At 44.4% G+C, this 24,976-nt stretch overlaps 1 protein-coding gene across 1 annotated transcript in view; it reads right to left on the bottom strand.

Annotated features, from left to right (window-relative positions):
- Nucleotides 1-24,976, bottom strand: part of SLC30A3 (solute carrier family 30 member 3) — a 71,468-nt gene that overhangs the window by 20,937 nt on the left and 25,555 nt on the right. Inside the window, exons 6-7 of the mRNA XM_082251397.1 lie at nt 24,283-24,388; nt 13,929-14,063 (exon numbers count right to left, since the gene is read on the bottom strand). Coding sequence (XP_082107523.1) covers nt 13,929-14,063; nt 24,283-24,388 — 241 coding nt within the window. The remainder of the gene's footprint in view (nt 1-13,928; nt 14,064-24,282; nt 24,389-24,976) is intronic.

Genomic DNA, 24,976 nt, shown 5'->3' with positions numbered 1-24,976 from the left:
GGATGGTGTCCCAGGTGAGAAGGAGCTTTGCCTACAGCTACCTATTGGAGATTCTGCTGTGAACACAACCAGTACAGACATGCAGGGAAAATCCCTGACCGTGAAATCCCCGGACCATCAGGTGAATGTGGATGGACCTGCATCTGACACCCCAGACATGGATTTTGCTGGTCTGGCTGAGACCAGTAGTCCCTCTGAAAGCAAAATGGCTGCCAGCTCCAAGGAGTCTGTTTCACTTTCACCAGAGCTTCCCAGTGTTTCAGGGCTGATTGCTGGTGGGGGAGGGGATCAGCATGCTGCTGTTTTTGGAATGGAAGCAGCCATGGAAGTTACCTGCAGTGTTTTACCTGCTGCTGTGCTAGAACTGAATTCCATTTCCACAGCTGAAAACCCTGTCCCAGTGGAAGAGAAGATGACAGCTAAAACTCTTACCAGTGCAGCACCAACTATGGATTCTGCTGTGAAGACAACAAATATCCCAGCAAGTATTAAAAATGACAATAATCATAAAGCAATGAATGTGGTGGGTGGTGGTGAAGGGGATAATATTGCTGGGAAAAATAGAAATGACATTTCTCCCCCTGCTCAGCAGAGGAAAGATTTATCGATTGTACAGATCAATCCCGGATCTGTACAATCGTTATCTGTTATGTCTGTGTCGGATGTTTCAAAACAAACTGATGGATTTTCTGCTGGGAGGAATGTTGGAAGCTATGCTTCAGCTTTGGGGAGTCGCACCAGGGTGGGTGGTGGGGATTTGGTTAGTAATCGCAATTCAAGGAGGTTTGTTGGGGGGTTGGTTAGTGGGTATAGGAGGAGGAATGTGGTTCAGTTGCGGTGGGAGGGCGATGGAACGCCGCCAGTAAGGGGGAGAGTGGCCGAGTTGGTCTTGGAAATGGGGTTTAAAGCCTGTGACATTTTTGCTTTGATTTGCCCGGTGGGAAGTTATGAATTTGATTTGTCGTTTGTGAAACCTGAGAGTTTGGATCTCTTTTGGGAGAGATTTAGGAGGTGCAAGGGCCTTCAGCAGTGGAGTGGTTTGGTGCCAAAGGTGATTTCAAGACAGCCTCTGATAAAGTCGGTGACCATCTTGGTGCGTAACGAATCCATACCAGAGGCTGATTTATTAGTATGGCTACGCCGATATGGCGAGGTCCTCACTCCACTGCGGAAGGTCCTTGATGAGCATGGGATATGGACAGGGGCCTGGACAGTGTCACTAAAATTGGGGGTGCTGGGCGATGTAGTTCAGCACCTTCCCTGCTCAGCCTTTCTGGGTAGGGATAGGCTGACCATTTTCTACCAAGGTCAGCCTAAGGTATGTAATAAATGTGGTGATAAAGGCCACTTTGCATCGTCCTGCACCCACAAGAAGTGCTCACTGTGCCAGGATTTAGGCCATTTGGCCAGAGAATGCACCCAGATTCGGTGCAATTTGTGCCAGCAGCTGGGTCATCCATATAGCCAGTGCCCAGAGGCACTGCATAACTTGCCAGGATTGGAGACTGAGCTGCAGAGGCTTGATAAAGAAGATGAAGCAGCTGAAGTTAGAGAGGAAATTGTTGTTGCCCCTCCTGTGTCTGTTGTGTCAGATTCTGTTTCCCCTAGTGAGGTGGTCCCTGGGTCTGTCCTTCCTGTGTCTGTTGTGTCAGATTTTGTTTCCCCTAGTGATGTGGTCCCTGAGTCTGTCCCTCCTGTTGTTCCTACATCTACTGTGCGTAGATCCTCCAGACTAGCGGAAGCTGCTGGGGGGGCGGGTATAGTGGATCTTCCCCCTCGGCCTACTCCACCTCCAGTCCCTGTCTCTCGACACCGCAAACGCGGCCAAGAGGGTGCAGGGGTGCTGGATGGTGGTGGGGTCGATGGGGTTGAGGGAGGGGTGTCCATGTCCCATGTCTCACCCTCTGTTGTGGAGGATTCGGATGAGGAGGGGTGGGAGAGGACAAGGAGGAAGAAAAAGAAAAAGAGGAAAACCAGTAAAGCGGTCGTTTCCTCCTTACAGTTAGAGCCAGGAGGGGTTCCTCTTGGCAACACATTTTCGGTTTTATCAGGGGAGGAGTTAGTATCCGATTTATCCACTTCTTTATCATCTATGGATGAGGGGGAGTCACATAGTGTAAAGAGAGCTGTTTCGGGTGATGAGAGTGTGGTGGAGGTTAAGAAACGACTACCCCAATCATCCTGATGGCAGTGCCCGCTCTGATAAAGGTGGCGACCATTAATGTCGCCAGCGTGAAATCTGCAAGAGCTCGTGATATTGCCTTATTTTTGCTCAGTGAGTTTGATGCTGAGATTTTATTTTTGCAAGAGACCTGGCTCAATACTTTGGCCGATGTCCATCTAGCAAAAAGGGAGTGGAGATGTGGTCCCTCCTTTTGGTCTCTTGCGGCTGAGCCTTGCAGCGGAGTTGCGGTTCTTTTTAAAACCGATATGGTAACGTGCCGGCGGATAATTGAGGTAGAAATGGGGAGATGCATGGTCTTAGACGTCTCTGTTAGGGGGCAGGACCTGCGCCTCATCAATATCTATGGACCGCAGTCAAAATGGGACAGGAAATGCCTCTTCACAAAGATCAAGCCCTTCCTTTTTACATCCCAGCAGGTTGTCTTTGGAGGTGACTTTAACACCATAATTAGGCCTGAAGACAGGAGGGTCTCCATAGACAGGCTGGGTTATGATAGCGTTTTTCTTAGAGATATGGTTAGACAAGCAGGCCTGGTAGATGTGCACATTAAGCACTGCCCTGGCAGCACGGGATTCACGTTTCAGAGAGGGAATAGTCAGAGTAGGATAGACAGGTTTTTTTTAAAGGAGAACTCTGCTTTCTCGGCTCCTGAGTTGAGGGCGGTGGAGTTCTCTGACCACTGTATGCTGTCTGTGACTCTGAATGCCTTGGACACTCCACCCAGGGGAAGGGGTACCTGGAAACTGAATTCGGCTCTCCTGGAAGATGTAGAGGTAAGACAATCCTTTGAGGATTTTTTTCAGGCACAGGTTTCTATTCTGGACTTTTGCAGCAGTAAGTCAGAGTGGTGGGAGCTTGTGAAACAAAGGGCGATTGGACTTTTCAAGGCCATAAGTAAGAAGAAGCAGCTTGGTATGTATATTGCCTACCAGCATTTGCGGAGGAAGCTTGATCGTCTTGTCTCGTATGGAGGAGATCCAGGGGAGATCTCGGAGGTAAAGCTTCTTCTTAGGAAGTGTCAATACGACCGGCATGCCTCCTTGGTTCTGGAGAGAGATTATGGGAAATATCACTCGCCTGATCCTTACCAGAACTGTAAGCAAGGCATAGCAGTTAAGACGGTCATAGGTCTGAGGGATAGTACGGGTTCCCTGGTGAAGTCCAGATCAGGGATCCTGGAGATCTTCAGGTCCTATTACGCAGACCTTCTGGGAAGAAAGGACCTTAGTCGGGACAGGATGGAAAGCTTTCTGGATTCTACTCCAGGATTGGGAAATGATACATTGCCTTTGATGGATTTGACAGAACCAATTTCAGCGGATGAGGTAGTTCGTGCTATAGAGAAGCTGGCTACCAAAAAGTCGCCTGGGCCAGATGGGTTGACAGCTGAATTTTACAAGTGTTTTAAGTCCATTCTGGCTCCCTTTTTAGCGGAGGTTTATAACAGCTGTTTAGAAGAGGGTTCTCTCCCTCCCTCCATGAGGCAATCCGCTGTGATTCTTCTGTCAAAAGGTAAAGACCCCTCAATAATTGAGAACTGGCGCCCCATCAGTCTTCTCAATGTTGATAGAAAGATCTTGGCGAAGATTCTTTTTTGGCGCTTGTCGTCAGTAGCAGGCGATTTGTTGTCCAATCATCAGCACTGCTCGGTCCAGGGCAGAAGTACCTTTTCAGCAATTTTAGCTGTCCGGGAGGCTTTGGAGCGATGCAGGGCTGCTGGATGGAGAAAGTACTTGCTGGCATTGGATCAGGCGAAGGCTTTTGATCGAGTCAATCATGAGTACCTGTATTTGCTACTTGGTAGATACGGCCTGCAGGGGAGGTTTATTGATTGGCTGAAAACATTATATAAAGGGGCTGAGAGCTTCCCACTTGTTAATGGTTGGGTTGGACGGCCTTTTGAGGTTGGCTCTGGTGTGCGCCAGGGGTGTCCTTTGAGCCCCCTGCTATATGTATTCGCAATCGACCCCTTCATAAGAAGGTTAGAGAGTGGATCGTTGTGTGGGGTGCCTTTGGGCATTGCTGGTGTGCCGCCTTTGAAGGTCGTGGCCTATGCCGATGATGTGTCTGTTCTTATCTCTGGGATGGAGGAGGCGCAGGAGGTGGTCTCTGTGATAGAGCAGTACACTGAGGCTTCTGGCTCTAAAATCAATCATGAAAAGAGTGAAGTTTTCTGGATGGGTGAGGAGGGTGAAAGCTTCGAACTTCCGGATGCCTTCCCAGAGCCCCAGCAGGAAATTAAAGTGTTGGGCATCAAATTTGGTCCTGGTGACTATGGTCATCGAAATTGGGAAAGCAGGTTGTTGAATGCCAATGCCAAGGTGGCAAGCTGGAAGAAATGGAAACTTTCCTTGAGGGAAAGGGTTGACTTGATTAAAACTTACCTGATCCCAATCTTTTTATATGTCAGCTTTGTCTGTATCTTGCCGGAATCTCTCTATGCAAGGGTGTACAGCTGCTTTTTCCAACTGTTATGGGGAAATAGGCTGAACCTGATCAAACGCAATGTAACTTACCTGTCCAGGCGGGAGGGTGGTCTAGGAATGGTCAACCCTATAGTTTTCTTTTCTCTGCTTTTTTTAAAGTATAATCTTGGTAATATGTTAGCAGAGACCCCGCCGGGATGGGTGGGTATTTTTCAATCTTGGTTTAGGCCTTTTCTGCGATGCTGGGAAGATGGCGGGCCAGTGAAAAGTCTGAGAGTCCGACATGGCAAGCTTCCGGCTTATGTTGCCCCGTGTCTGAAAATACTTAGGCAGTGGCAGTTGACAGTGGGGGATATCAAGTCCCTCCCCAGAAAGCTTCTGGAGAAGAGGATTTTGGGCTCTGCTTTCAGTGTGTCGCTGACCTTAAGGGATTGCCCAGGCCCCGTAATGAGGGAGGGGTTGCGTTTAATTAACTTAGGAAGAATCCCTTTGAAGTTTAGGGATCAAGCCTGGCTCGCTTTCCACGGAAGGCTCTATGTGAGAGGGAACCTGAAGCATCGCCCTGTGGATGATCGGGATTGTCCTAGAGCGGAGTGTGTTGGTAAAGTGGAGTCTATGGACCACTTTTTGCTCCAGTGTCCCTTTAACATAGAGGTGTATAAAAGGGTGGGGAGGGCTCTAGGCATCCCCTTTCTCTATCGCATGAGTTATGCGGAGTGGGTGTACGGGGCATTCCCGACTCGCTGGGATTTTGATTTGGATACACTTTTTCTAGTTAGTATAGTTGTCCGTTACTTCACGTGGAATGCACGGTGCCAGATTACCCTGCGGAAGAAAGTCCTCCCTGTCGAGGTGGTGGTGTACGATATTCTGGGTGAGGTTGGGAAGATTCGGGGTCTTGAGAAGGGCAGGGAGCCTCGAGCGGTCTGGATAAGGGCGTGGAGGAATATCAGACCTGCTTTTGGTGAACTGTCCATCTCTGGGTGAAAAGCTTTTTTCCTATGCTATTTCTTTCACGCCCTTAGCTTTTGTTAGTTAATATCTTCATTTTTGAAGAAGGGCTGCATGCATAATGGGAGTGGTTTTGTTTCTTGACCTCGCAGGTTTGATGTCTGGTGTGGTGGTGTGAGTCTTATTAAGATTATTTTTCCCGGTAATGATGTGTTTCATGATGTGAGTTTTGTTTTTGCTGTAAAGGCAGTCTTTATTTGAGAGCAGAATTTGCTATGTATTTTTTTTTTTCCCCCCCTTTTCATGTAAATATGTATATATTTATTTATGTATATTGATTTTATGCTTATTGATTGCAAGACTTTTAATAAACAAAATTGGGAAGAATGCTCCTTACATTGGTGATCAGTGGGAAGAATGTTCCTTACATTGGTGGTCAATGGGAAAGATGTCCCTTACATTGATGGTCAATGGGAAGAATGCCCCTTACATTGGTGATCAATGGGAAGAATGTCCCTTACATTGGTGATCAGTGGGCAGAATGTCCCTTACATTGATGGTCAATGGGAAGGATTCCCTTACATTGGTTGTCAATGGGAAGAATGTCCCTTACATTGATGGTCAATGGGGAGGATGTCCCTTACATTGGTGGTCAATGGGAAGGATGTCCCTTACATTGGTGATCAGTGGGCAGAATGCCCCTTACATTGATGGTCAATGGGAAGGATGTCCCTTACATTGGTTGTCAATGGGAAGAATGTCCCTTACATTGATGGTCAATGGGGAGGATGTCCCTTACATTGGTGGTCAATGGGAAGGATGTCCCTTACATTGGTGGTCAGTGGGCAGAATGCCCCTTACATTGATGGTCAATGGGAAGGATGTCCCTTACATTAGTTGTCAATGGGAAGCATGTCCCTTACATTGATAGTCAATGGGGAGGATGTCCCTTACATTGGTGGTCAATGGGAAGAATGCTCCTTACATTGATGGTCAGTGGGAAGGATGTCCCCTACATTGGTTGTCAATTGAAAGGATGTCCCTTACATTGATAGTCAATGGGAAGGATGTTCCTTACATTGGTGGTCAATAGGAAGAATGCTCCTTACAGAAAGCTAAAAACATAATTGCTGTCAGTGGTTACATATCTGAGAGGCAAAAAAAATATCCGGGACACCTCTGGAAAAACCCTAGGCTTCCACAGAACCATGGCTTAGAAAAACTGATCTAAAGATTCCTGTTAGCCTTTGTTAGTATTTTCAGATCCTGCCAGTAACATGACAACACTCGTTGTACTGTATCTATTAAAGGGGAAGCATTGTCACAGTAGGGGCAGGACTACAGCACAATGGTATATTGAAGAGACCATAGGGTAACAAATAAGTGTCCATTTACATGTTTGAAATACATTAACTCAAGTAGATTAATGCATTAAATGAATGGGTTGCCAACACACCCTAATGTACCAAAAATTGAACTTGAACCATTTTTGGCAATGCATGTAACATATGTAACATGTTAACACAACATAATACTGTATGTTCTCTCCCACTTATATGTATTTTTTCTCTGTTGATTTGAACTACATCAGGTTATCATTGTTGTTCTGTAGTATGCTGACATCTAGTGGTGTTTTGGATCATTGCAACATGTTTATTTTGTTGATTTGGTTTTTCCCTCTGTCCTCCTCCTATTTTAGTGCTAGTTAGTTTAGTCTCATCCAGCGCCCTAAACTTAGGACAGGAGGCCCACAGGAACATAATATAGTCTAAACCAGGGCTATTCAAACTACGGCCCTCCAGCTTTTGGATGACTACACATCCCATGAGGCATTGGAAAACTCTGACATTCACAGACATGACCAGGCATGATGGGAATTGTAGTTTCCGAACAACTGGAGGGCCATAGTTTGAAGACCCCTGCTCTAAACCTTAGAGATGTCTTTAGGGACCTGAAACTTCCTTTATGGTGGTTACAACGGTGGATGGGGAGACGAGGCTAATCTGCACTTTTACAGGGCATGCCAAGATCTCCTGCTGATCTCATTCAGTGTTTTTGCAGCCGCTTCCAGTCTACATACACTTAGCGATGGCCGCATGGCATTTACCAAGGAGGGCTTCCTGATGGTGACAACAGCAGACCATGTGTGTGTAATGTATGTTGGAACAGCCACATGTAGTCTCCATCAGAAAGCCCCTGTGACATAGTCATGGGCATCCACAAGGGGGGGGGGGGGCACTTGGAAGTTTCTTGGCCTGCTTTAAGAGGGGAATCTATGGGGACCCTGCTCTTAAGGGAGATCTATGGAGGACCCTGGCTTGGCCTTCTCTAAAGGGAGATCCATGGGGGACCCTGGCCTGGCCTGCTCTAAAGGGGGATCTATGGGGACCCTGCTCTAAAGGGAATCTATGAGGGACCCTGGCCTGCTCTAAAGGGGGATCTATGGGGACCCTGGCCTTCTCTAAAGGGGATCTATGGGGGTCCTGGTCTGCTCTAAAGGGGGTCATATTAGCTAGATATATATATATATATATATATATATATATATATATATATATATATATATTCTTTGCAGGGAGAGCCTAGAGTACCTAGTGGTCCAGGAAAACCTGGTAGCATGGGGAATATAGGTGAAAAGATAAGACTAAAGAGGGATCTATGGGGACCCTGGCCTGCTCTAAAGGGGGATCTATGGGGGATCCTGGCCTGGCCTGCTCTAAAGGGGGATCTATGGGGACCCTGCTCTAAATAGGATCTATGGGGGACCCTGACCTGGCCTGCTTTAAAGGGAGATCTATGGGGACCCTGGTCTAAAGGGGATCTATGGGGGACCCTGGCCCGGCCTTCTTTAAAGGGGGATCTCTGGGGACCCTGGCCTGCTCTAAAGGGGACCTATGGTGGTCCTGGCCTGCTCTAAAGGGGGTCATATATATTTATATATATATATATATATATATATATATATATATATATATATATATTTATTTTTGTTTTTTTTAATTTTTGTTTGCAGGGAGAGCCTGGAGTACCTGTTGTTGCAGGAAAACCTGGTAGCACGTGGAATATAGGTGAAAAGGTAAGACTAAAGAGGGATCTATGGGGACCCTGGCCTGCTTTAAAGGGGGATCTATGGTGGACCCTGCTCTAAAGGAGATCTATGGGAGACCGTGGCCTGGCCTGCTTTAAAGGGGGATTTATGGGGGACCCTGGCCTGGCCTGCTTTAACCACTTCTGGACCGGAAGATTTGCCCCCTTAATGACCAGGCCATATTTCGCGTTATTATAACTGACAATTGCGCGGTCGTGCGACGCTGTACCCAAATAAAATTGATGTCCTTTTTTTCCCACAAATAGAGCTTTCTTTTGGTGGTATTTGATCACCTGTGCGATTTTTTTATTTTTTGCGCTATAATCAATAAAAGAGCGACAATTTTGAAAAAACTTTCTGCTATATAACATTCCCAAAAAATATAATTTAAAAATCAAATTTTTTTGGAAAAAAAATAAAAAATTTGGAAAAAAAATAAATTTTTTTTCGCAAAAGTTATCACGTCTACAAACGAGGGGAAAGATTTATCTCATTTTAATTGTTTTTTTTTTTTTTTGCTAGTAATGGCGGCAATCTGCGATTTTTAGCGGGACTGTGACATTGCGGCGGACAGATCGGACCCCTAATTGAAATTTTTGACACTTTTGGGGGGACCAGTGACATTACTACATTAATCAGTGCAAAAAAAAATGCACAGTCACTGTACTAATGGCACTGGCAGGGAAGGGGGTAATTTAGTACTTGATCAAGGGGTTAATTGTGTACCTAGGGGCGTGTTTTTAACTGTATGGGGGCGGTACTTGTGAAATGATCACAGAGATCTGTGATCCCATATAGAAGGATCACAGGTGCTCTGTGATCATTCCAGAAAGAAGAATGGTCAGCTGTGTTTACAACAGCTGACCATTCTTCTCTCTCAGCGGGGAGCGATCGCGGGTCTCAGGCAGCAATCGAAGCCACCTGCCCCATGCATCAGAGTGGGAACTCTTATGCCGATGCCTTAACAGTTCCCTTCACTGGAACTAAGGAGCCAAGCCCAACCCCACACTATAATCCCCCCTCCACCAAATGATTTGGACCAGTGCACAAAGCAAGGTCCATAAAGACATGGATGAGCGAGTTTGGGGTGGAGGAACTTGACTGGCCTGCACAGAGTCCTGACCTCAACCTGATAGAACACCTTTGGGATGAATTAGAGCGGAGACTGCGAGCCAGGCCTTCTCGTCCACATCAGTGCCTGACCTCACAAATGTGCTTCTGGTCAAACATTCACATAGACACACTCCTAAACCTTGTGGACAGCCTTCCCAGAAGAGTTGAAGCTGTTATAGCTGCAAAGGGTGGGCCAACTCAAAATTGAACTCTACAGACTAAGACTGGGATGCCATTAAAGTTCATGTGTGTGTACTTTCAAATAAAAAAAAAAAAGAGAAAAATGTTGCAATATTAACAAAAAAAAAAAAAAAAAAACAAGGCAATATTTTGCTGTTTATATGATTGTATACACTATAGATTGTTGATCTATGTGCGAAAATTTGCATTAATAATATTATTATTATTATTATTATTATTAATATTAATATTATTATTAATATTAATATTATTATTATTATTAATATTATTATTATTATTATTATTATTATTATTATTGTTATTATAATACAAAATTTTGCACAGTGCCTTAAGAACCTTACAAAATAAAGGGAGATAGTACAGTTTCAATGCAATTCAATACAAGAAAATTACCGACCAGTACTTGACATATTTATATCACACGTAGATGCAAAAGATATAACGTAATAGGATAAATAGAAAAACATTGCATACAAATATGGCAATACATTTCTGTTTATATGATAATATATATAACTTTTTTGTAAAAAAAAAAAACCTACACAAAGTGATGGTTTGTCAGTGATAATCGAGATATTATCTGGTAAAAATGAGTAAGAAACCTTTTTTTAACAAGAATAATAAATTATGAATCAACTAATTAGTGATCATTACTTTATATCATAAGTAAACACAAAAGTAATATATAATACTATATATTATCATATTATCAGAAAAAAAAATTAATTTTTTTATATGAATATGTATTATTTTTTTTGTATCTATGTGTGATATATTACTATATTTTGATATTATTATTGTTGTTACATTGCACACTTTTTTTTAGGACCAACAGTTTGAGCAACACTTACAAAATAAAGGGAGACAGTACAGTTTCAATGCAATTCAATACAAGAACATTTCTGATCAGTACTTGACATATTTTGTATCACACATACTGTAGATACAAAAGATATAACGTAATAGGATAAATAGAAAAACGTTGCACAAAAATATGGCAACATATTTCCGTTTATATGAAAATATATATCATTTTTTTTTTACAAAAAAATAAATAAAAAAAATAAACACACAAAGTGGTGGTTTCTCAGTGATAATCGATATACTGTATATCATCTGGTAAAAATGAGTAAAAAACATATTTTAACAAAAATTAATTGAATCATGAATCAACTGAATAGTGATCATTACTTATATCATATGTTAAATATATATATATATATATATATATATATATATATATATATATATATATATATATATATGTATATATAATACTGTACTGTATATAGTCATAAAAACAGAAGAAATTTCAAAATTGTTACATATAATTATGTATTATATTTTTTAGCGTCTATGTGTAATATATTACTAGATTTTTATATTATTATTGTTATTATATTACAAGATTTTTATAGCACCAACGGTTTGAGCAGCACTTTACAAAATAAAGGGAGATAGTACAGTTACAACACAATTCCATATAAGGGGATTAGTGATTAACTGATTAGTGATCATTACCTGACATATCTATACCACACATAGATACAAAAAAATGTATAATCATAAAAATAGAAAAAAATGTTGCAAAACATAAAACAAAGGAATATTGCATTATTTTTTCTGTATTTTATTATTATCATCATAAAAACAGAAATGATTAAATCATAAAAACAGAGAAAATGTTGCAACACAAACTAATAAAAAAAATATTTTAGCATTGTATTTTGTTTTTGTGATTGTATATTATATTTCTTGTGTCTATGTGTGATATACAGTATTATTACATTTTTTATGATAAAATTATTATCATTATATAGAATGTACAGTATAACAGTTTGCACAACACTTACAAAGTAAAGGGAGACAGTACAGTTTCAATATGAACCAATAAAAAAAGGATTAGTGATCAACTGATTAGTGACATATTTAACCACTTCAACTCTGCTCACATTGCTGCTACTGCAGCAATGTGGCTCGTTATCGTCCAGCGACGTAGACCTACGTCGCTGGACTCCGCCCCTTGTGGGCGGCATCTGCGCGCCGCCGGAAGGCTCACTCCCGCTGTGTTCAGTCACAGCGGGAGTCGGGCCAGGGGAGGAGCGGCGGCGATCGCCGCTGCTCTTCCCCGATCGTCGGGGAATCTAGTTTGGAGATCCGCCCGCTTGTGTAAACAGAGCGGGCGGATCTCCTAAGTGACAGGCAGGGACAGATCGGAGGGTTCAGCATAGCTGAACCTGCGATCTGTCCCTGTGTCACTCAGTCACCTCCCCCCCACACGTTAGTAAGCACCAGGCATACATTAACCCCTCCCTCTCCAATAAAATTAACCCCTTCCCTGCCAGTGTCATTTTTACAGTAACAGTGCATATATATAGCACTGATTACTGCAGTAATGTCACTGGAACCCCCAAAAGTGTAAAAAATGTCAGTCAAGGGTCCGATCTGTCCGCTGCAATGTCGCAGTCCCGCAAAAAAAATCGCAGATCGCCGCCATTACTCGTTAAAAAAAAAAACACCAAAAATGACAAATCTTTCCCTTAGTTAGTAAACGCAATAACTTTTTCGCAAACCAATCAAAATACGCTTATTGTGATTTTTTTTACCAAACATAGGTGGCAGAAAACAAATTGGCCAAAAATTAAAAAAAAATTAGATTTTTACATTTTTTTGGGGGGGAATTTCATATAAAAAAATGTTAAAAAATATTGTTATTTTTTCAAAATAAACGCTCTTTTTTTGTTTATAGCGCAAAAAGTAAAAATCGCACAGGTGATCAAATACCACCAAAAGAAAGCTCTGTTTGTGGGAAAAATTGGGGCGTAAAGTTAGTTTGGGTACAGCGTCGCACGACTGCGTAATTGTCAGTTAAAGTCGCACAGCGCAGAATCGCAAAAAGTGGCCTGGACGTAAGACAGCAAAATCCTCCGGTGGTAAAATGGTTAAACCACACATAGATACAAAAAAATATATAATAAATAATATAACAGAAAATGTTGCAAATAATTGCAACATTTTCTCTTTATATAATCTAAACAAAAACAAAACAAAAACCTACAAAATGGTGTTTTTTCAGTGCTAATTCATAAAATATATAATCTGTTAAATATTAGTAAAAATATATTCAACTGATATATATTATAGATAGATAGATAGATAGATAGATAGATAGATAGATAGATAGATAGATAGATAGATAGATAGATAGATAGATAGATAGATAGATAGATAGATAGATAGATAGATAGATAGATAGATAGATAGATAGATAGATAGATAGATAGATAGATAGATAGATAGATAGATAGATAGATAGATAGATAGATAGATAGATAGATCGATCGATCTCTATATATATATTATTATAAAATTTAATCAACTGATTAGTCATTATTAATTGATATATTTATATCACATGTAGATTCAAAGAATATATTTATTTACTTATTTATATATAAAATGTATCTATTTATTTTAAAAACAAAAACAAAAATGTTGCAAAAAAAATAAAAAATTGAAATAGCAAAACCCTAATCGGTCGATTCACAATGCATGCCATTTTTGTTAAAAAATAGGTAAAAATATATTCAAATGCTATATACAGTATAATTAAATTGATATACTGTATATAACTCCAATGATATATATTATATTTATTATAAAAACAGAATAATGTTGCAAAAAAAAAAAAGTAGAAATTGCAATCCCTAACAGGTTGAGTCACACTCCATGGCATTTTTGTTAAAATCTTATTTTGCTCACTTTTACCGGATCATATATTGGTTATCATTAACAAACCACCATTTGGTATGTTTCTTATTGTCTTTCTATTGTTAGCCCTGAAGAAGGGAGAGGCCCTTCCCCTGAAATGTGTTGGCTTTACTGTATTCAATAGAAATTTCATATCAATATCAGGCTATCTGACCATTCCTTGTCTGTGTGGTAACATGGTTTTCAGACTTACCAATAGCCAGATGTACAGACACCATGTTCTGGCTGAGGGTTAGAGCCCAGAGCCGCAGACAGTGCACCGAGCGAACCCCCTGGACGGTCAGGAGAACCTCCTTCACCGAGTTGTACGCAATGCTGCGAGGGGAACCTGAGAAACAGAAAATATTCATCCTTCTTTACATAGACCCAGCAAGAGATATGTACAGTATGCCCTACCCTTTTATCCGGCACCTTGCCTTTCATTTCACCTATGGTCCTCTCATCCCGTATCCTCTGCTCCAATCACACATTATTCCCCATCTCCATATGACTATATGATCAGACATCAACTCTTGGCAAACCATTCAAACAAGTAAGTAGTTCCCTGGGAAAAGGGTGAATATCTTGTTGCCCCTTTATTAGATGCTTTATTAGAGCATTGGTGGGTACTTGTCCCTCAACATTGGGGCATGGATGTCTTGCTGGGATAGGAGAGCTTTGCCGACGCACATCCCTTGCAAAGTTCCCACTCCCAATGTAGAAAGACGTGGCTTGAAATGGTACAGAAAGGGAGCCGCAAGATCCCTGCCCTCCCTTTTCTGGTCACCTAGGCTGCATTCCTGGATAAGGGTCTGGGTGGAATTTTAAGGGGAACCCCATTTCATTTTTTTTTAAAGGACTACAACATACTTTTCCCAGCTTTAAGGTACCCCCAAGCATGTAATTTAAATGATGCATGTATATTCAATGTTGCCCCCTTTAAGCCACATGAAAAGATCCTCTCCCTGCGGAATCGGTCATGGTGGTGACCCATGCAATCTTTTCAATAATAGCCTGCTTATTAGCCTTGAAAATGGTCTGAAAAAATAGCAACATTGGTGGTTCCTATAGACTTCAATAGGGTTGGCCGCTAAGTTTGGGGTCCACTGACTTCTCATTGGGTTCACCAAACCTTTTCATGAACCAAACCTTTAAAATTCTATCATCCCTCATCATTTGGTACCTTGTACCCTCCTGATAGCGATACAGTTAAGAAGAACCACTAGTATGAGCTTTCACCAATGGTAGGAAATACTTTATTATATATTGTACGTCATCTATATATCCCATACTTTGATAAAGTTGTTTTCCCTAATTTATTCTACCACTTTATTAGCCCCACGGGGTCAACAGTTTAATTATCAGTTATAATTGGCTAAGAGCATGTTACACCTGCTTCCTATAGAGTATATAGAAGGAGGGAACCTACTACTACTGTCTACTGGAGGATACAGACCATGTCTGAGGTCATGGGCGCCGATCCCTGAAGAAGACTCCTGGGGCTCCTTGTCTGATTGACGTGACCACAGATGAATGTTTATTATCTCATACAATAAATGTAAATCCTGAATCTTTGTGTCTGCATTGCTCTCTCCTTTTTTTTAACCCTTCATAGATTACTAAACATTACACTGTATGAGATATTCAGTACAATCTTCATGTTCCTCCTCCATTTCCTCTCCTTTTATTTACTCTTTTGAAGCCTATATAAAGTCTGATATTAACAAGCAGGCTATCGAATAATATGCACTTCACATTATTTAAATGTTCAATACATTGAGTCCAAAAAGCTGTCAAATATGTGCGATTCATTTTGTTACGAATCGAAATTCAGGACAAAATTTTCGTTATTTGGAGATTCGGATGTAAACGAATTTTTGAATCACAATAGTAATGAATTTCAACGAATCAGAAATAAATTATAATGAAACAAATAATTTGAATTTGAATAATTCAAAATCTAAACATATTGCAATAAATACAGTAAGGTATAAAAAAGAACAAGGATGATGATTCCTACTTAGGCTGCTTTATAGAATAAAATATAGGGTAAAAGATTAAAATAGGCTTATATGCGAAAATGGGAACAGGGTGAGGAACTGCCTTTGAAAACATGGCAGCTTATTTGGTCCCAGGCATCAAAGAGCTTGATTTGCGCCTTGTATAAAGAGAACCAATATAAGATAACGTACTCTTTTATTGGTACCAAACCCCAGACGTGCTCCATTCCATATATCCCTCTGCCCCAGACATGCTCCATTCCATATATCCTTCTGCCCCGGACGTGCTCCATTCCATATATCCCTCTGCCCCAGACGTGCTCCTTTCCATATATCCCTCTGCCCCAGACATGCTCCATTCCATATATCCCTCTGCCCTAGACGTGCTCCATTCCATATATCCCTCTGCCCCAGACATGCTCCATTCCATATATCCTTCTGCCCCAGACGTGCTCCATTCCATATATCCCTCTGACCCAGACGTGCTCCATTCCATATATCCCTCTGCCCCAGACATTCTCCATTCCATATATCCTTCTGCCCAAGACGTGCTCCATTCCATATATCTCTCTGCCCCAGACGTGCTCCTTTCCATATATCCCTCTGCCCCAGACGTGCTCCATTCCATATATCCCTCTGCCCCAGACATGCTCCATTCCATATATCCTTCTGCCCCAGACGTGCTCCATTCCATATATCCCTCTGCCCCAGACATGCTCCATTCCATATATCCCTCTGCCCCAGACATGCTCCATTCCATATATCCCTCTGCCCCAGACGTGCTCCATTCCATATATCCCTCTGCCCCAGACATGCTCCATTCCATATATCCCTCTGCCCCAGACATGCTCCATTCCATATATCCTTCTGCCCCAGACGTGCTCCTTTCAATATATCCCTCTGCCCCAAACGTGCTCCATTCCATATATCCCTCTGCCCCAGACATGCTCCATTCCATATATCCCTCTGCCCCAGACATGCTCCATTCCATATATCCCTCTACCCCAGACATGCTCCATTCCATATATCCTTCTGCCCCAGACGTGCTCCATTCCATATATCCCTCTGCCCCAGACATGCTCCATTCCATATATCCTTCTGCCCCAGATGTGCTCCATTCCATATATCCCTCTGCCCCAGATGTGCTCCATTCCATATATCCCTCTGCCCCAGATATGCTCCATTCCATATATCCCTCTACCCCAGACGTGCTCCATTCCATATATCCCTCTGCCCCAGACGTGCTCCATTCCATATATCCCTCTGTCCCAGCCGTGCTCCATTCCATATATCCCTCTGCCCCAGTCGTGCTCCATTCCATATATCCCTCTGCCCCAGACGTGCACCATTCCACATATCCCTCTGCCCCAGATGTGCACCATTCCATGTATCCCTCTGCCCCAGTCGTGCTCCATTCCATATATCCCTCTGCCCCAGACGTGCACCATTCCACATATCCCTCTGCCCCAGATGTGCACCATTCCATGTATCCCTCTGCCCCAGACGTGCTCCATTCCATATATCCTTCTGCCCCAGACGTGCTCCATTCCATATATCCCTCTGCCCCAGACGTGCTCCATTCCATATATCCCTCTGCCCCAGACATGCTCCATTCCATATATCCCTCTACCCCAGACGTGCTCCATTCCATATATCCCTCTGCCCCAGAAGTGCTCCATTCCATATATCCTTCTGCCCCAGACGTGCTCCATTCCATATATCCCTCTGCCACAGACGTGCTCCATTCCATATATCCCTCTGCCCCAGACGTGCTCCATTATATATATACCTCTGCCCCAGACGTGCTCCATTCCATATATCCCTCTGCCTCAGACGTGCTCCATTCCATATATACCTCTGCCCCAGATGTGCTCCCTTCCATATATACCTCTGCCCCGGATGTGCTCCCTTCCATATATACCTCTGCCCCAGACGTGCTCCATTCCATATATCCCTCTGCCCCAGACGTGCTCCATTCCATATATCCCTCTGCCCCAGACATGTTCCATTCCATATATCCCTCTGCCCCAGACGTGCTCCATTCCATACATCCCTCTGCCCCAGACGTGCTCCATTCCATATATCCCTCTGCCCCAGACATGCTCCATTCCATATATCCCTCTGCCCCAGACATGCTCCATTCCATATATCCTTCTGCCCCGGACGTGCTCCATTCCATATATCCCTCTGCCCCAGACGTGCTCCTTTCCATATATCCCTCTGCCCCAGACATGCTCCATTCCATATATCCCTCTGCCCTAGACGTGCTCCATTCCATATATCCCTCTGCCCCAGACATGCTCCATTCCATATATCCTTCTGCCCCAGACGTGCTCCATTCCATATATCCCTCTGACCCAGACGTGCTCCATTCCATATATCCCTCTGCCCCAGACATTCTCCATTCCATATATCCTTCTGCCCAAGACGTGCTCCATTCCATATATCTCTCTGCCCCAGACGTGCTCCTTTCCATATATCCCTCTGCCCCAGACGTGCTCCATTCCATATATCCCTCTGCCCCAGACATGCTCCATTCCATATATCCTTCTGCCCCAGACGTGCTCCATTCCATATATCCCTCTGCCCCAGACATGCTCCATTCCATATATCCCTCTGCCCCAGACATGCTCCATTCCATATATCCCTCTGCCCCAGACGTGCTCCATTCCATATATCCCTCTGCCCCAGACATGCTCCATTCCATATATCCCTCTGCCCCAGACATGCTCCATTCCATATATCCTTCTGCCCCAGACGTGCTCCTTTCAATATATCCCTCTGCCCCAAACGTGCTCCATTCCATATATCCCTCTGCCCCAGACATGCTCCATTCCATATATCCCTCTGCCCCAGACATGCTCCATTCCATATATCCCTCTACCCCAGACATGCTCCATTCCATATATCCTTCTGCCCCAGACGTGCTCCATTCCATATATCCCTCTGCCCCAGACATGCTCCATTCCATATATCCTTCTGCCCCAGATGTGCTCCATTCCATATATCCCTCTGCCCCAGATGTGCTCCATTCCATATATCCCTCTGCCCCAGATATGCTCCATTCCATATATCCCTCTACCCCAGACGTGCTCCATTCCATATATCCCTCTGCCCCAGACGTGCTCCATTCCATATATCCCTCTGTCCCAGCCGTGCTCCATTCCATATATCCCTCTGCCCCAGTCGTGCTCCATTCCATATATCCCTCTGCCCCAGACGTGCACCATTCCACATATCCCTCTGCCCCAGATGTGCACCATTCCATGTATCCCTCTGCCCCAGTCGTGCTCCATTCCATATATCCCTCTGCCCCAGACGTGCACCATTCCACATATCCCTCTGCCCCAGATGTGCACCATTCCATGTATCCCTCTGCCCCAGACGTGCTCCATTCCATATATCCTTCTGCCCCAGACGTGCTCCATTCCATATATCCCTCTGCCCCAGACGTGCTCCATTCCATATATCCCTCTGCCCCAGACATGCTCCATTCCATATATCCCTCTACCCCAGACGTGCTCCATTCCATATATCCCTCTGCCCCAGAAGTGCTCCATTCCATATATCCTTCTGCCCCAGACGTGCTCCATTCCATATATCCCTCTGCCACAGACGTGCTCCATTCCATATATCCCTCTGCCCCAGACGTGCTCCATTATATATATACCTCTGCCCCAGACGTGCTCCATTCCATATATCCCTCTGCCTCAGACGTGCTCCATTCCATATATACCTCTGCCCCAGATGTGCTCCCTTCCATATATACCTCTGCCCCGGATGTGCTCCCTTCCATATATACCTCTGCCCCAGACGTGCTCCATTCCATATATCCCTCTGCCCCAGACGTGCTCCATTCCATATATCCCTCTGCCCCAGACATGTTCCATTCCATATATCCCTCTGCCCCAGACGTGCTCCATTCCATACATCCCTCTGCCCCAGACGTGCTCCATTCCATATATACCTCTGCCCCAGACGTGCTCCATTCCATATATCCCTCTGCCTCAGACGTGCTCCATTCCATATATACCTCTGCCCCAGATGTGCTCCCTTCCATATATACCTCTGCCCCAGACGTGCTCCATTCCATACATCCCTCTGCCCCAGACGTGCTCCATTCCATACATCCCTCTGCCCCAGACATGTTCCATTCCATATATCCCTCTGCCCCAGACATGCTCCATTCCATATATCCCTCTGCCCCAGACGTGCTCCATTCCATTTATCCCTCTGCCCCAGACATGCTCCATTTCATATATCCCTCTGCCACAGACGTGCTCCATTCCATTTATCCCTCTGCCCCAGACATGCTCCATTTCATATATCCCTCTCTGCCAATCACCGCTGCTGGCGCTGTAGTAAAGATATAGGTACATTGTATCACATCTATGGGTCTTGTCCAATGATCATCCCTTATTGGCGAATAGTCCACTCCCTCCTCTATTCCATCTTCGGATCCTGGGAACCTTTTCATCCCAGAACCTTCCTCCTAGGGCTCCCGCCCGCCTCCTTTTCCAAATTAGCTAAAAAACTCCTTGCACACATGCTGACTGCTGCACGATGTTCAGTTGCTCTTAAATGGAAAAAGCGGGAGCCCCCTTCGCTGTTTGAATGGCACTCCAGGATCCAGGATGTGAAGAGGATGGAGTACCTGACTGCGTCACTACCTGACTCTCTTGAAACCCATAGCCGGGTATGGGAATTGTGGGATATACTGACCTCCGTTCCTCTGACTTAATAGCAATATAATTGGGTGGTTGCTGTGGACTTCGGTGGGATTTTGACACAGGTGGATGTTCTCTACTGTCCTCTTTCCTACCTCTTACCTATCTCTTCCTTTCTCTCACTCTTCAATCTCTCCCTCCCCCTCTTTCCATTATTTCTATTTGTTTTTCTCTTCTCCTCTCCTTTTATGTGCTTCATAGGGTGCAAACTTCTGATGAGTTACGCATGGCAGTGTAGCTGGGACCTGGTTGACTTGTAACTAGAACCTTCAGGGCCTGGTGCAAGAAACCATGAAGGGCTCCCTGGACCCCTGGCCGGGCCCTTCTCTTCAAGCCTGGAGCTCTTCCCACTGATCCTGGGGCCCTTTATTACGGTCCCGCAGTGGGACCCTTTCACAAGTTCTGCAGTGGGCCCCCTTCCTGACATCTTGGGGCCTCCCCATGGTTGGAATGCCAGGGCTTGGTTGCAAGTGTAACCTTTGCGATCCTGGAAGTTCACCCACTGGTGTCAGTATTTTTTTTTTTTTTGGTATTTTAATTGTATTATTTTTTATCATTTTTTTTTTTTTTACAATGTCACCGACTATGACTCTGTCCATTCAGAAAAGGAAAGAGCTGGTAAATTACATATTTACTGACCCCTTCCTGGTTCTCTATTGTGACACATCCCCTCCAGCAGCCGGCAGGAGAGGGGAGGGAGGAAGCCAGAAGCACAGAGGTGGGGGGTCGGGGGGGGGGGGGAAGACACAGTAGGGGGGGACCAGGGAAGCACACAGGGGCAGAACACAAGTGAACTGGACAGGAGGAGGGGTGGGGCAGCATACAGAGGAACCAATCTCCTCAATTTTCCTCCTGCAGCTACAGGAGGAAAAAGGAGGACAGTGATTTCTCTACATGCTGCCCCCCGCCGCCCCTCCTATCCAGGTGTACACGGGAGCTGCACAGGCCCCCCTGGAGCATGGGGCCCGGTTGCAATTGCAACCCCTGTAGTTACGCCCCTGCATGCAGCGGTCTTGAGCAATAATCATCAAGCATGACGTTGACGAGCAATATATGTTTTTCCTCAGGATTTATTCTCCCTAATTACGCTTAATTGTTGTATGTCTTGTAAGCTGGCACCTGTTGTGGCTTTTATCAATCTAATTATAATTTTTTTCTTTTATATATACTTCCTTGATCTTATTTTTTGAAAATCAATAAAAATTATCAGTTTTGAAAAAAGATTAAAATAGAATAGAAAATAAAACAATAGAATAAAACAGGATATAATTGAATATAAAATAAAAGAATATAATAGAAAAAAATAGAATAGAAAAGAATGAATATAGCCGTCTTCCAAAATTCGAATTTTGAATAAATTCAAACTTCAAAACAATTTCTCACAGGATCCCTGCCTGGTCATTCAGGATTCCTAGGACTTCCAGGATTCCTAGGACTTCCAGTACTCACAGGATCCCTGCCAGGTCTTTAAGTATTTCCAGGAATACTAGGACTACTGGTATTCACAGGATCCCTGCTGGATCTTCAAGGATTCCTAGGACCTTTAATTCTCACAGGATTCCTGCTCAGTGTTCCAGGACTTTTTTCCAGGGTTACTAGAACCTTTGGTACTCACCAAATCCATGGCAAGGCTTCCAGGATTTCCAATGTTCCTAGGATCTTTCGTATTTACAGGATCCCTGACAGATTTTGTGGATTTCGAGAGTTTCTAGGACAACCTGCCTGGTTGTCAAGGATTTCCAGGGTTCTTAGGACCTCCAGTATTCCCAGGTCTTTCAGGATTCCTTGGGCCTCGAGTACTCACAGGATCCCTGCCAGATCTTTTAGGATTTGCAGGGTTCCTAGGACCTCTAGCACTCACTGGATCCCTGCTGAGTCTTCCAGGATTTCCATGCTTTCTTGGTCCTGCAGTACTTACAGGATCCCTGCTGAATCTTTAGAAATTTCCAGGGTTGCTAGGACCTCCAGCGCTCACAGAATCCCTGCTGGGTCTTCCAGGATTTTCCAGATTTCTAGGGCCTCCATTACTACTTACAGAATGCCCCCAATGATCTTCCAGGATTCTTAGGACCCCCAATATTCACAAGATACCTGCTGATTCTTCCAGGATTTCCCAGATTCCTAGGGTCTCCAGTACTCACAAGATCCTTGCTGGGTCTTCCAGGATTTCCAGAGTTCATAGGACCTTCAGTTCTCAAAGGATCCCTGCTGGGTCTTCAGGATTTCCAGGATTCTTAGAACCTCCTCTACCTCCAGGACTTCCAAAGTTCCAATAAATTATGCTAGGGGTGTCCTCTGACCAGAGGGGTATTTAAGCTCCAGCCTATCATGTGCCTAGTACTGTGTCTTATTGACAACTACATGAGAGCTAAATGGATATACAGTAATACTTAACTGCCAGTTGTCTGTTGTTGACCTGGACTGACCTGACTACTTTCTTGCTTGCCACCAACCAAAGCCCCTGCCTAGACCTATCGACACCATCATCTGCTGCCTGCCTCAACCCCTGCCTGGACCTGACTGCTCTCTCACCTGTTGCCTGCCTCAACCTCTGCTTGATATTGATTACTCTCTCACCTGCTGCTTGCCTCAACCCGTGCCTGAACCTGATTACTCTCTCACCTGCTGCCTGCCTCAACCCCTGCTTGAACCTGATTATTCTCTCACCTGCAGCCTGCCTCAACCCCTGCATGGACCTGACTACTCTCTCACCTGCAGCCTGCCTCAACCCCTGTCTGGACCTAACTACTTTCTCACCTGCAGCCTGCCTCAACTCTTGCATGGACCTGACTACTCTCTCACCTGCAGCCTGCCTCAACCCCTGCATGGACCTGACTACTCTCTCACCTGCAGCCTGCCTCAACCCCTGCATGGACCTGACTACTCTCTCACCTGCAGCCTGCCTCAACCCCTGCATAGACCTGACTACTCTCTCACCTGCAGCCTGCCTCAACCCCTGCCTGAACCTGATTACTCTTTTACCTGCAGCCTGCCTCAACCGCTGCCTGATCCTGATTACTCTCTCACCTGCTGCCTGCCTCATCCCCTGCCTGATCATGATTAACTTCTTACCTGTTGCCTGCCTCATCCCCTGCCTGATCCCGATTACTCTCTCACCTGTTGCCTGCCTCAACCCCTGCCTGATCCTGATTACTCTCTCACCTGTTGCCTGCCTCAACCCCTACCTGATTATGATTAACTTATTTCCTGTTGCCTGCCTTAACCCCTGCCTGATCCTGATTACTCTCTCACCTGCTGCCTGCCTCAATCCCTGCCTGAACCTGATTACTGTCTTGTCTGGAGCACTGTGAATAGTCTCCACGGTAGCCTTTCTGTTTTAGCCATCCTTTGGTGGGGTAGTCCTGAGGGCCATAACCTGGTGCCAGTTTTTAGCAAATAAAACTAGGACCACTTGGGTTCCCAAGCCATCTCCAGCACCAGGAGCTCTCGTGAAGACCAACTGCCACCTAGACTATGCACTTTGGGTGAGCCTGTGTCAACTGTCAGGGGACATTATAACACCGTCATTGGATGTCAGCCCATGACATCACTGGCTGACGGGTCTACAGACACTCTGTACATTGGCACAGCACCCTTATGTCCCAGAGAAGAGTAAAGGATGCATTTTGGCCACAGTAGTATGGACATTCTGTGCCTAACATGTTCAGTATCAAACAGGAAGCCCTTTAATGAGTTAGGGACTGCCAGGTTCTCCCGGTATTTGTAGTGCTTCTATAAATCGAAGGATGTTAAAAGTTTACTACACGGGACAGAGGAGTGTAGCCCCCAGCTCTTGGATTTTTTTACATCACATACATAAGATACCCCTGTTTAATGTTACCTTCCATCAGCACCCAGAAGACGTCCCGTAAGATGGTCATGGTGGTGGCCACTACAAAGATGGAGAAGAGGAAGGTGCACAGCGGGTCAGCAATCTTGTACTGTGGCTAGAGGTAGAAGACAAAAGGCACCAAATTATACAGGGGTTTGTTGGCAAACAGCCCAAATGGTAGATATGACTACACACAAGGAACCTGTCCACCAGATCCCGCCCTGGATTTGTGCCGAGTAGAAATATCAGCCCACCTTTTATCTATTAGGCACATGGACAGGTATCAGTATTGAGCCCTAGAAAAGCTAATCCCAGCATTACCACAGGAAAAGAATAGGCCCTTACTCATAGCCCTGGCTAAGGCCAGCACTGTGAGCTTCTCAGGATGTGCATTGAAAGCTCCAGCAAGTCAGACAGAGCTCGCCTCATTTCCTGGGTGGAGGACTTCCACCATCATGTTGCCCTTTGCTCTTCATCTTCACTGTCCCTGGCCCACTACTTTCATTCATTGGATTTCAGTTATATCAGTTATGGAGGTTCTGCATTATATGTAAGCGCTACCTAGGGCAATCTTCATGCAATTACTGTCTGCCTAAAAATGGCCACTTCTCCAGGCCAGGGGTCTCCAAACTTTCTAAACAAAAGGCTAGTTTACTGTCCTTCAAACTTTAGGAGGGCCGGACTGTGGCTGGTGGGAGTAGAA

Source organism: Pelophylax lessonae (genome assembly GCF_965119305.1).
Source record: "Pelophylax lessonae genome assembly, chromosome: 3".
Taxonomy (NCBI): Eukaryota; Metazoa; Chordata; class Amphibia; order Anura; family Ranidae; genus Pelophylax; species Pelophylax lessonae.
This window is presented reverse-complemented; position numbering and strand designations above follow the sequence as displayed.